The 13,312-nt window shown below is 40.8% G+C and overlaps 1 protein-coding gene across 1 annotated transcript in view; it reads right to left on the reverse strand.

Moving 5' to 3' along the window:
- Positions 1-13,312, reverse strand: part of LOC138259000 (inter-alpha-trypsin inhibitor heavy chain H3-like) — a 554,189-nt gene that overhangs the window by 58,400 nt on the left and 482,477 nt on the right. The window contains exon 17 of the mRNA XM_069206373.1: positions 7,559-7,576. Within this exon, the coding sequence (XP_069062474.1) occupies positions 7,559-7,576 (18 nt within the window). The remainder of the gene's footprint in view (positions 1-7,558; positions 7,577-13,312) is intronic.

A 13,312-nucleotide genomic window follows, 5' to 3' on the forward strand; every position in this document is an offset into this window, starting at 1 on the left:
ACCTGTGATGATTCAGAAGGAGGACTGCCCTTTCATCTGAAGAAGGAAGACTTGGACCTGCTTGCATTGAAGTGACTCTAAGGGTTTACTAACTGATCCGCTGTTAGAGCTACAGGGACACAATAACCTTCTAGAGACATTTTCCTGCATCTCCACAGTGGACCAATACCAACTGAACCTGAATGCACTCTGCTGGCCTTTGATGAAGTGAGTCCTGACCCACCTGAGGTCCGTCCCCAGGTCCTGGAACCTTGACTTGTGCCACAAGAACTGGAATCCAGGTGAAAATCCAGACAAATTGGTGTGTTCCACATGTCCTGCTAAAATGAAGCTTAGATGCTGATTGCTCTTCGCTTCAGCAATGACCTCACCCATCTCCTTCCAGTGCAGAGCTATAAAAGCAACCTGCAAAGCTCCAGCTCAGGCTCCAAGCATGGAACAGGACCATGTGAGAAGGTACACTTTCCACTGTGATGAACCTGGTGCTTGTATTTGCCTTGTACTCCATTGTGATTATCTGAAACTTGAGATTTTGACCTGGTGCAGCATGACTAGATATCTGCAGGTGGCACTTTGTGCTTCTGGTGTTCTGCTTTCACTTTTTTACTGTTTGAGTACTGCAGAAATACTTTACACATTACCTCTAAGTTAAGCCTGACTGGTTTCTTGCCAAGCTCCCAGACGGTTAAACACAATTTTTTCTATGGACTTCTGAGGTTCACCCTACAAGGATTGTGTTTTTTTTATTTGAGTGGAGCTCTCACCCTGTCAACTAATATCCCAGATTTGTACAGACCTCTACATAGGATCATACACGTGTAAAGCCTGAGTGATTTTTGAACATATATGTTTTTTCTGAGGAAGGTTATATTGCTTGTGCCCTGCTACTAAGTGTAAGCCAGGGTTCTTCACAGAAACCAGATTATCTTCATAAATCAAATTGTTTGGGGCTTGGAGAACTCTTTTAAATCTCACATTATGGTTCTGGACTTATTTTCCTGTGCAGTGATATTCTGAATCACTGACTTTTATAATGAAAATGTGTGTCTGTGAGACATTTGTTGCTCCGGCTTCAAAGCATCCAGATGCACCAGGGCTCCAACTGTTATGGCTGAAGTCATTGAACACCGTTACACTGTTCCCAGTGGAGCACAGCACTAGTGGGCTCCAAAGTGGCTGGCCACGGCAAACACTGTACATGAAAGGATGATAAAGAAAGAAAGGTAGCTGGGAAAACAGTTCCCATGGAGTGGTGCTGATCTTATGTCAATTACTCCCAGGTTATGAGAGCAAGCTTTCATGTACTCAGCTGGCTGGCAGCATTCCCACATAGGGCACAGTTTAAAGTCCTCTTCACAACAGGTAGTGCTATTCCCCGTGCAGGGTAGTCCATAAAAAATCAATCAGGATATGATCAGACTTGACATCAGTCTGATACAAAGATAGCAGTCAGGCAAGACTCTAACTCTGCATCACAGTTATTTTCTACTCCACTGCAGCAACATCCTTGACTGATGAGCAATCCTTGAACTACTTACTGAATAAGTGAGTCTGAATATATTACCATAGCTGATAAGTCAATTTCAGAAGAAGTTTTTGAACTCTAGTGTACTGCAACAATTACAGGATGGGTGGTGATTGTATGATAAATGAATTAAGGAGCTAGCAAGAAAGGAAAGGGCACTGCTAGAAACTGTGTTTCTTGTTAGCAGGGGTATGTACCCTGTCCAAGCAGAAACCCCAATCCTAGTCAGGGTAAGTCTTATAAATGCACTGCTGGTCTCAATGTAATGGTTGTTTTTTATGTAGTCATGGTGAAGTTTAGGGTTCTCACGCGGGTGTCATGACTTTCATCATGTTTTCCCTTGGCATTATAATATTACCCTCTATGTGAACGATTTACTTTATAATTTATTAAGCATGGCTCTGTTGCTTTGCAGCTAGCTTATCTAATGGTGGCTTCATGTTTATTACTGTATTTTTATTGCTCACGAATTTCTCACTCTTGGAGTTGAGGTTTTCCACGAAAGTCACATGGGTGTTGGTACTGGTTTTCCAATATGAGTGATTTAGATTTTAATCATGGTCACAACTTGTATTTCTTACAGCCCTGATGAAGTCTTTGAGACTATTTTTCTCACAGGACGAAACACGTGTTGGCTGTTGTTTGTTTGTTGGTTTAATGGATACTTTGTTTCAAGAATAAATTTAACTATTGCCAATTATCCTGGTCCGGCTTATGCTTGATGGCTTGGAACAAGACACCGGAGCCATACAAACACATGGATGAATGAACTGATAAACACGAGTGCCCTGACATCTGTTGCTGCTGTTTTGTTTAATTTATGAAACATAGGAGGAGTGGGGAGGATCCTCCTGCCAGGAGCACTGTGCATACGCTAATGTGTTATTTGTGATTTTGGTGATTCACTATGAGCACTGGTTCCTATGACTATCTTCCCTATTCGTATTGAACTGAGTGTTGCCTAGTGCCAATGCAAGCACTCTTGCTCCATGTTGCAGGCATGCCTGAGTTACAGGCAGGATTGTTTTTGTTTTTGTGCAGTAATGAACACTTTCCTGCTCAAAACAATCTTCAAATGTGTTTTCCTCTACGTGTGCTGCAAAATGCAGCACATGTGAAAAACTGAAATAATAATTAAAAATAAAGATATTTCTCTTTGTTACACCTGACTGGGGATGGTGGAGCATGTGAACCCATTTCCAAGTTTACAAGTCTACACCGAGTGCAGCGCCACTTTCCCTGCGCCCCCTAGCACCACCCTACCGCCACTATGTGTGCGCCAATATGTGTGCGCCAATATGTGTGCGCAGGGAAGGGGACAATAGCGTAATTTCTCATGGAGCTACTGATGTACTCTACAGGAGAAGGCCAAAATATTGGCACTACTCCTGCAGAGTACATAGGGCCCCATTCTAAAGAATGGAAGCCCCCTTTTAACACCTGCTCATGAGCAGGCGTTAAAAGTGCCCAAAAAAATGGCGCAAGGAAATCTCAGAGATTTCCTTACGCCATTTTTCTGGCTCCCCTAATGGGGGAACGCCCTCCTTACATACATTATGCCTGGGGCAGGCATAATGTAGCTCAAAGGGTTAGAGAGTGGCACAATGCATGCATTGCGCCACCCTGTAAATATGACAGGGGGATTTTGGCCTGGTTGGGCCACATTAATGTAAAAAATAATGACGTTAATGTGGCGCAAGTTGGCGTGAGGGCATTATAACTATGCCCTGCAATGCCTTCCGGCTACAACAATTGTAAACTTGCACAAATGTGTACATTTACCTTTGTGAATCAGGCCCAGGATGATTAGCAGCAGATAGATTACATCAGTAAACATGCTTATTCTAAGGCTTTGTAAATGTAAAAGAATAAATGCATCCACAAATCTCATGAAATAGCAACCAGAACAGTAATAGCCCTTGGGTACTGATCAACCGAAACCTTAATCAGCAAGAATTACCCCTGACATTTCAGATTAAAAAAATCTAGCTTGTCAGTTTCTAAAAAAACCACAGACCTTGAACAGTGAAATACAGCTTTCCATTTTGCATAAATAAGTTCAGGTCTCTGTAACAGAAGGGTACAGCAACGTGTCATATTTACAAAGCTCTCACGTACCACTGTCACACATTGACAGATTCTGCGCTTCATACCTATTTATACCAACTATGGTACAGCAGCCTCAGAGTGAGCACTCAGCAGCATTAAAAAGAATACAAGAACACAACTTTTCTGGAACATACAATGTTGCAACTTCTAATTTAGGGTGTGGTTTCATCCTTCTGCAGTAGAGATGTTTTAAAAATATTTTTTAAACGCTCAAATGAAAGAGTCGTAATTTCTTATTAGAGCAGTGATCATATGCTTCATTATTGCCAGTAACAACACAATCACTTTTTTGTTTAATTTAGTTGGGCCATCATTATACGATTGTTGTATTCAAGATCTTTTAATTAATTTTATTCAATGTTCTAGAGACCTTGCAGATCAACTGTTGCTGTAAACCTAAAAGCGATGGCAAATCCAAAAGATCCAGCTTAAATGTGGTAAAACATCAAACAGCGTTTGTGCATGCCTATGTTTGCTTGTGTTAGCACTTTGAAGCCACACCTAATGTTATTGCCTAAAATTTTTTAAAAACCTTTATGAGCTTGACAATGGGCAAATCCTGTGAATTTTTTAAAATTAAAAAGTCGCATATTGAGACAGTTTTCAACTTTATATAAGCCTAATTATCATTAGATAAACAAGTCCATCTTCGTTCGCATTTCATAACACATCATAGTAGTCCAGAAGCTCAAATCAAAGTCGATCCCAGCAAATAATGTGAGGACCTTCAGATCATCAGGTGAAAAATATTGTGAATAATGTATAGGATCTTTAACAAGACCCCACAGATCTTCAAACAAGAACATCATACAAGTTTCTGAGCTAAATTTAAAAAAATGTTGTTCTGATTTCAACATGTCATTAAAATAAAACGACGTATAAAAGTCATTGCCTTCTTGTTGTTTGCTCACTTCTAAAGGGATACAGCTCACTATCTCCAGCGGTGTCTTTTTTTTCATGCAGGGAAAGAAATATAAAATGTAAGAAACTTACGATGGGATGATACTTGATACAAAAAAGATTGAGAGGCAGCTGTAAAACAAACAAAAAAATCTAAGTCAGATTGTGCTCCTGTTCCTGCAGCACATTGTTATTTCCTTCTACATTGTGAAGTGTAGAAACACACACTAATAAACTTGCTTTAGCAATGTTAGCAGAGGATATACAACATATTTGAAGGGTAGGACAATCAAAATGTAAATCATACTCCAGCCCTTGCTACATCAACAGACCAGTTCATTGCAGACTTCTGACTTCACTAGTGTTTAAGGATAAAGATAGAATATCTTACTGAACACTTTTTGCTTAAGAGAGTCTTTCCTGATCATACTCAATAGATTATACCCGGCACCTAGGAAATGTAGGTGCACCAATTAACCATTCAGAGTGGGGCAAACGGACAGGTTGCATCCCATAAAATCCAGTTAATTCACCTAGAGGGAGTTCACATTAGAAGCATAACATCACCTGTCAGAGACCAAGTATTGAAGTCCCCTTTACCCTTTCTCCAAAGACAGCACACATTAGAAATCTGAACTAGCGTTTTACACAGTTCCATTAGAAACTGTTGGAGTGTAGACTATATGCAAAAACATTACAACATATATTTAAAAGAATATGAATTACAAAAAAAGAAATAGGGCCTGATTCTAACTTTGGAGGACGGTGTTAAACCGTCCCAAAAGTGGCGGATATACCACCTACCGTATTACGAGTTCCATAGGATATAATGGACTCGTAATACGGTAGGTGGTATATCCGCCACTTTTGGGACGGTTTAACACCGTCCTCCAAAGTTAGAATCAGGCCCATAGTCTTTAAAGCAGAAAACATATTGGCCCGGATTTAGGAGGGCCTAGAGCCATTCCAACGCCACATTACCCTCATGTTTTATGCTAATGTGTCATTGGAAGGCCAAAAACGCTGCACAATATTTACAAAGTGGACCAATGCTTACGCCACTTTGTAAAGCCTTGCGCCACATCATGCCTGCGCCAGCCATAATGTATGCAAGGGGGGCGTTTCAGCGCTGGGGGGAGGTAAAAAAATGTCTCAAAGAAATATCTGTCATTTCTATTGGCATTTTTAAAGCCTGCTAAGAGCAGGCGTTAAAAGGAGGCTCCCAGTGTTTTCAATGGGCCTCTGGGTGCTTTGCAGGATCCTCAGAGATAGCATATTACAAGACGCAAGCTCAAAAGTTAGCATCGATGCTGGAGGCAAGGAAGTACCCCCCCAGGATAATCAATCAAGCCATTAAACGAGCTTGCAATAACAACAGAGAAGCTCTGTTGGATACCCCTCCTCAAAAGGAAAAGGAGGAAAGACCGATATGCATCACAACATTCAATATAGCCTCCAATCAAGTAAGCAAGATTATCAACAAACACTGGCGTATCCTCAATAGCGGCTCATGGAATATCCCCAAACACATGTTCTCACATAAGCGGGGCAAAGGTCTTAGAGATATGCTTTTGCACACCCGTCCACATCATTCACGCAAGAAACCAGACGTAACCAATCACTTACCATCACCCACAGGACACTACCCATGTGGTGGTTGCAGTGTATGCCATCTAAAGAAAGTCACCAAAAAGGTTACCTTCAACGACAACACGACATGGGACATCAGAGACTTCATCAACTGCAACACTCAACAAACAGTGTACATGATCTCTTGACCATGTAACCTACACTATGTCGGAATGACCACCCGCAAGGTTAGGACTCGTATCTACGAACATCACAGTAACCATAGATGCGGACGGGGCACTACTAAAATGTCCACTCACTATATACAGAAAGCACACACAGTAGAGGACTACCAGTGGGTTATCCTGGAACATCAAAAAGTCATTAATTGTGAGTCCATACTTTTCGAAAGAGAACAATGGTGGGTCTATAAATTACGCACACACCAGATAGAACTAAATGAGCACATCCTATGGAGCCAGATGATGTAGCATTGACATCATAATGGCTATCATTCAGTTATACACCTCTGAGAAGGACAGGTCCACCCTAGAGGCTTATAAAGAATTTGCCCGGTTTTATTTTTTATTTTTGTGCCAAATGCACCTCTGTGGTGCCTTTTATAAAGTGCCCCACAACATGTAGCCACCTTCTTCCATCCCTTTTCGCAACCTCCGTGTCAGAACAGGCCCCCTAAGGCACTCCCAGGGACACCTAACTTTAAAGGCCCTCGCTTACCTCCCTTTTGGCATGGGAGGCCACCATCTTAGAAGGTTAGCGCTCTAATGCTGCAACACTTCACCACATCACAGCACGCTGAGACGCGAACACTGGAGTTTATCAAACCTGGTTCTCACCTGTGCCCGTAAGATTCAGATCCCGGGGAGGTGAGCATTAGGTGACGAGCAGGAGTATCTCTTTGAGGAAGTAAGTGCTAATTTAATTTTTAACATCACTTCACGGGCGCTGACCAAGATAAAAGAACTGTGTACCCTAACGCTTTGCCAAATCTTTAGAGTGTTACTACAAGCACACCCACCTCCCGGCAGATCTACAATACAATAGCCAGCATACTATTGAGTAGGTCATGCATGCACCTAGTGTGCTTTGGTGCGTGCTTTACTTTTTTTATGTGCAGTTTGTCTCGTAATGTCCATTATGAAGATTTATTGGTGCTCATATCTTGATTATCACGTGTGCCTTTTCACGTCTGTGTAGTTTGCTAATGTGTGGCACCACACCCACAAGCAATATGTATAGTAGCCCAATATGATAGAGGGCTATGATAACTATATCCCTTTACATGTTCACAGGTATCATTGTCAGACATCATATAAGATAGGTATCATTTGAAGACACCACATTAGTTAGGTGACTTGCACCTTATCATGTAGCATATGTTATTTATACTTACAGTAGTGGTGGTTATACAAAAAGTGGAACCAGGGACTCAACCTTGGTCCTGAGGAGGAGCTTAGGGGTAAGGTTCTGAAATATGTAGACCTGGAAGGAAGGTACATGGTATACCCAACATCCATAGCCCCTTTTCAGCCATACTGTCTGCAGGAGAGCTATTACACTATTGGAACCACTAGGAGGCAGGTATTTTTAACTTATCCAAGACCCTACCTCTCCTATCCCTCATTTGATTCACATTGACGTGACTACATCAGTGCCCCCAAGTATTTCGTTGGCATGCCCCATTCCGCAGCGGAATGGGAGGAAGCATGACACCAAGGGGTAAACCTGGGGTGTGAGGGTTTTTCTAAAAGGAAAATCCTTTTTCCTCGTACATCCTGTGGGAGTTTCTGTTCCCTTCTACTGGGCCTTTTTTGCAATGTTATATTACTAAATAGACTACAACCATACTATCAAAACTGAATCTATAAGCGTGTTGCATACATGCTAAAACTATGCAACAGTTACTCATTACAAACCACTTAGGAGTGATATATGAATTGTGGACAGTTGCACACTAGAAGCACATGGCACTATCAGATAAAGCTACTGATCAATAGACACAGTGAATAATGCTGATTCATTATTTGATAATTGTGCAGCACTTCCTAATGTATTCCATTGCAGTTCAGTGCTAAACCTTTCTGTAGAAATGTGTGCCTGATTCCCTTTTGTAAAGGCAAGATATAGTCCACGGCGGATGGCATCAGACGTCCCATCCTTTCCATTTTTGTAACTTTTTTGACGGGTGTTCCTCCAAACTTTTCTTTAAGGGTCTCTCGAACTGAGGAGACATTCACAGCTGCAAATTGAGTACTATCTAGAACACTTTGATTGCACACAAGGCAATGAACACAAATAAGTAGCCTACCCTAATCTCAATCATCCAAAAATACACACTGTGGCAGCTAGGACCTACTAATCGCACATCTCAAGCACTGCCAGGCTTTCAAACTTGGTGCACATGTACATAGTACCAGCTGCCAAAGGTACCTCCACTAAGCAGACAAATTCAAGGAATTGAGAATAGTGGTGCACTCAAAATAAAGCACAGTAATTTACAGAAGTCCAATTATATTGTTGATAGTTCTTATATCTTCTTTATTTCTTAATAAATCTAGTTTCTTTTCTCATATAAAATCAGACACAGCCTCAGCCAACATGTTTCATTCAAAAATGAACTTTTTCTGGCCTGCAAAAACAATATATAAAATATATATAAAAGTAAAACCCATAAGTACAAGTGCCATGTCTTACAAAACTTCATCATATAAACAACATATCAAACATATATATAAATTCACTAAAAAGACAAAGGTTAGAGGCATGTTATATGCACACGAAACCATATAAAATCAGTAGTTACTGTTATACTTAGAGTTATACTTATGATAAGAAACTATAACTCACAGCCTAAAGTTACTTTACAGGGCAAGTTAGTTTCTCCAGATAAGTATAAGTATAACTACAACTGCTGAATTTCTATTGTTTTGTGTGTGAAAAACATGAACCTAACTATAATGTCCATCTAACTTTTTTTAGAGAATTTTAAGTTTTTTTTAAATTCTATTTCCAAACTATAGCATCCCTGTAACCTTTGCTTTTTTAATGAATTTCAAAGTTTTTTTAACATTAGGTAATATTAAACTAGCTTATATTAATCCAACCCTCACTGGACACGGCCTTCAGACTGCAACCTACCCCGGATAGGCACCCGATCCTGTAGGCATCAAACCTCGTGACACGCATGCCATTTTGCCATGTGTGGCAGAGGTTTGGCTGTACACAAATTGCAGAGAAAACACGTTCGCTTTGCCTTGGATAAGTTTAATAAGTTGGGAGGATTTGTCCTCTACATATGTGAAGTTTCAACTGGGGCACCTGCTATGTTTATATTTGTAAGTGCTTCTCGTTGATGTTTAACTTATGTGAAATGAGCATCTGTGTCAAAATAAATCCTCACCTACTTATTTATTCTTGAAGAGTACACAGTTTTGCAGAAAATGTTTCTCCAACTGGAGAGCTTTCTACTGCTAATTAGTAAGTGCTACCTCATTGCCTAAATGTATAGTGCACATTCTACACTACCTCTCCGTAAAGCCTCACAAGATAATGCCTCCAGTGACCATGTGTGGGGTAATTTTGGCAATGGGACTATTTCTACAAAGTCTTGCATAGACCATGGGGTCGAACCTCAATTTCCTTTGGTCTCGTTGCTCCCGCATGCAGGGAGCAGCAAAAATGGTGCTCCCAGCATACAGGAGCAATTGTTTAATCTGTTTTCCTGCCTGTTTTGTAGCAGACAGGAAAACAGCTGAAAAGTCTACTCCCTGCAAGCAGGAGCAGCAGCTTTCCTGCTCCGGCCCACTGGAAGAAGACTTACAGGTTGCTCTTGCTTGGCAGGAGCTGTCAAAGCTCCCTCCAAATGACAGCAAACCACGATGTCTGGTGGACACCTCTGGACATAGAAAGCTGGCCCAGTTGATGGCAGTCACCAGGGCCATTGATGGCTCCAAGAGGGAGGCCACTCTGCCCCTCCTTTATTTATTTAGGGCCAGCCTGGGGGAGGTGGTGGTCCCCTGGGGCTGGAAATGTCCCTGGAGAGGGCCACATGACCCCCATCCTAGTTAAAATGTGATCATGCCTAGGGGAGGTGATGGTGCCCAGGGCCAAATATGGCACGGGAGGGGGGCCACTCTCTCCATTTGAAAATTCCTTTTTCCCCGGGGAGGCGGTAGTCTCCAGGGCAATTTATTAGCAAGGAGGAGGGTCCACGCAGCCCCCGCTGTTTTTAAAGGGATAAGAGGTAGCAGCCCCTGGGGCCCATATCCGCCATTGTGAGGGGGCTGCATGCACCCCCTCCTCATAACATATCTTTATATAAGTCCCTGGGACCTGGCTCATGCATGAATTCATGAATCCACTGCAATTTTGAAAGAGAAAATTAAAAAAATGCTTTTGGCCAGGCGGGGTGACCCCATCATCGGGTCTAGGGGTCAGGGTATTCCTACCCTGCCCCCTTTTATTTCTTTTTTACTTTTTTGGGGGGACTCAGCTCAGTCCGTTTCCCAAAATGGCAGCCAATACTTCCTGGTTGAAGTGTTGTCAGCCAATAAGATCTCAGCATGAGATTTGATACAATTGCGGAGAATCTGCATCCCTAGATATCTATATTTGTCTTTATTTCAATAACTCAAAAACGACTGAACAGTTTTGCACAAAATAACAAAAAGGGCTCCTTCTGGACCAAGAGCTAGCTTTCTGCCAAATGTGGTGCAATTCCGTCTAGCGGCTCATACTGTAGTCATGTCTAATAATACCTATGGAAATTGCATGGGGAAAAAGCATTTTTCCCCACACACCCCCCCCCCTTTCTTTTCCTGGCTTACTCTTGATGAAGCACCCTGAAAATTTCAAGACAACAGTTGAAGTAAGTGGCAAACTAGCTTTGATAACTTTGGCAACAAAATATTTGCAAAACACAAAATGCTTCTCTTATGGGAACTTGCTCCTAACTATAACTATTTGTGTGTGTAGATATATATATATATATATATATATATATATATATATATATATATATATGTATATATATACAAAAAGAATAGAGAACTCTGGGTAGTTCCCAAGTTTAGGTGGAGAGCAGCTCTAGTAAGGAGCACCCTGCAACACCAGCGACACTCTAGATTTGCTCACCTCAAATGTCTGTTTATCTAGCAAAGTTTTTAAGCATAGGATCAGCACAGTGCTATCCACGCCGAGCTAGATAGTGACAAAGTGTTTTGCCATTTGTACAGCAAATTATTTAAGCATAGGTTTGACACAGTGTAAACCTTGCCGAGCTGTAAAATGACAAAAGCTATTTACAACTCCAGGCACAGTATTACAGCTTTGGACTGGTAAAATATATATGTATGTTCCAAAATAATGAGATTTTGCTCATCATACGGCTGCACCATAATATAATTTCACAACTGCCATCCCATGAAAGAGACGATCTTTATATTCATAGATGTTCATATATTTTATTCCAAATAAAGTGAAAGTGCAGTGCTGCTCCCAAACAAATCTGGAATGTCAACGCGTTTTGGCTAACGCCTTCTACTGGATATATATATATATATATATATATATATATATATATATATATATATATATATATATATTTATATATATATTTATATCAAAATATAAAATCGAAACCCTTTCAGATTGACGCATAAATTATGCAAAGAAGAAGAGTGAATTTGGGTAGTTTCCAAGTTTAGGTAGAGAACAACTCCAGTATAGAGCACCCTACAACAACAGTGGCACTCTAGATTTCCTCACCTCTAATGTCTGTTTTTCTAACAAAGTTTTTAAGCTTGTGATTAGCACAGTGCAATCCATGTCGAATTAGAAAATGCAGTATTCTTTTGCCATTTATAAAGTAAAGCCTTTAAGCATACAATTAGCACAGTGCTATCCTTGCCGAGCTGTAAATTACAAAAGCCTTTCACCGCTCCAGGCACATTATTATATCTTTGAATTGGTAAAATACCGTTGAAACCAACCTGGAATGAGTAAAAGCAACCCCTAACATGTGCTTTGCTATCATTATAGCTCTTCAGAGAGGTTTAGCTGTGTCCAGACACAAGGGAGCACCAAGAATGAGTCAAAACAAAACCCTTTCAGAGTTAGAGTGACATATAAATAATGCATCAGATTCAAATTGCCAACTGAGTTATCCATCTTGATACTGCAATTCCTAGTGCTGGCACTCCCACCGTTCAGTAATAATTTGGACCAAAACATTTAAACAAAAATGCATTTTAAATAAAGGTAAGGAGAGGGAGGAAGGAACTCCTCATTGGAGAGGTGGATGATGCTGATTCCAATGTTGTCCCTCCATATTGACATTATTCTGTTGCACTAGTCCTTTAATAGCATCTGATGATGCTCAGTATACCTCTGCTATCCGCTCTCCCAAGAGAAGGGTGTTTGTACATGGCCACTCGTGACACAAGCTCTCAGCAGTCCAATTAGGACACATATCTATTGAGTACACATTTCTTATTATCACAATACCTAATCATGTTAGCAATTCCTCATCAGATTCCTAGTTCTTCAGTACATGAGACACTAAATCACAAATAAGGCATCAACTGCTCATTTATCAATCATTTAACATCCTTTGAAGAGTAAAGTGCATAATGCCTATTATAGTTCTACTCCACCTCAAAACTCTTTTATTGCACTCATCCCATACTAACATATGAAGGTCCCAGGCATCAAGATAGATGCTTTTATGGACTTTCTGTACATAGATGTACTGCACTGAAGTTTAGGTAAACAATTAATGTGCTTACCATTGACCGTGTTCATGATAAACCTAAAGTCCTGGTGTAGAACTAAAGTGCTGAATGCAATGTGCCAGGTGCCACATAACATCTCGATACATAATCGAAGAGCTTGCTGCTCAACTAGCTAATTGTTTCACTGGCTCAATTAAAGTGCCAAACAATTAGTCCTGAGATGGCTCCCTGACAAAACAATTATGACATTGAGTGACATACCTGGTATATATTTCCCATTGATAGACTTTACTCAAATTTGATAGAACCTCCCCTGTGCTCAAATGCTTATGTTCATTTGATAGGGATGAAGGGCTCAATGTTGTGTAACAATGCCAAATAGATGATAAAGGGAAAGACACATCCGCCCCTCAATAGTCATGTCAGGATAATGAGTCTGGTGTGCATTTAAAGTGGC

The sequence above is a fragment of the Pleurodeles waltl genome, chromosome 9 (assembly GCF_031143425.1).
Source record: "Pleurodeles waltl isolate 20211129_DDA chromosome 9, aPleWal1.hap1.20221129, whole genome shotgun sequence".
Lineage (NCBI taxonomy): Eukaryota > Metazoa > Chordata > Amphibia > Caudata > Salamandridae > Pleurodeles > Pleurodeles waltl.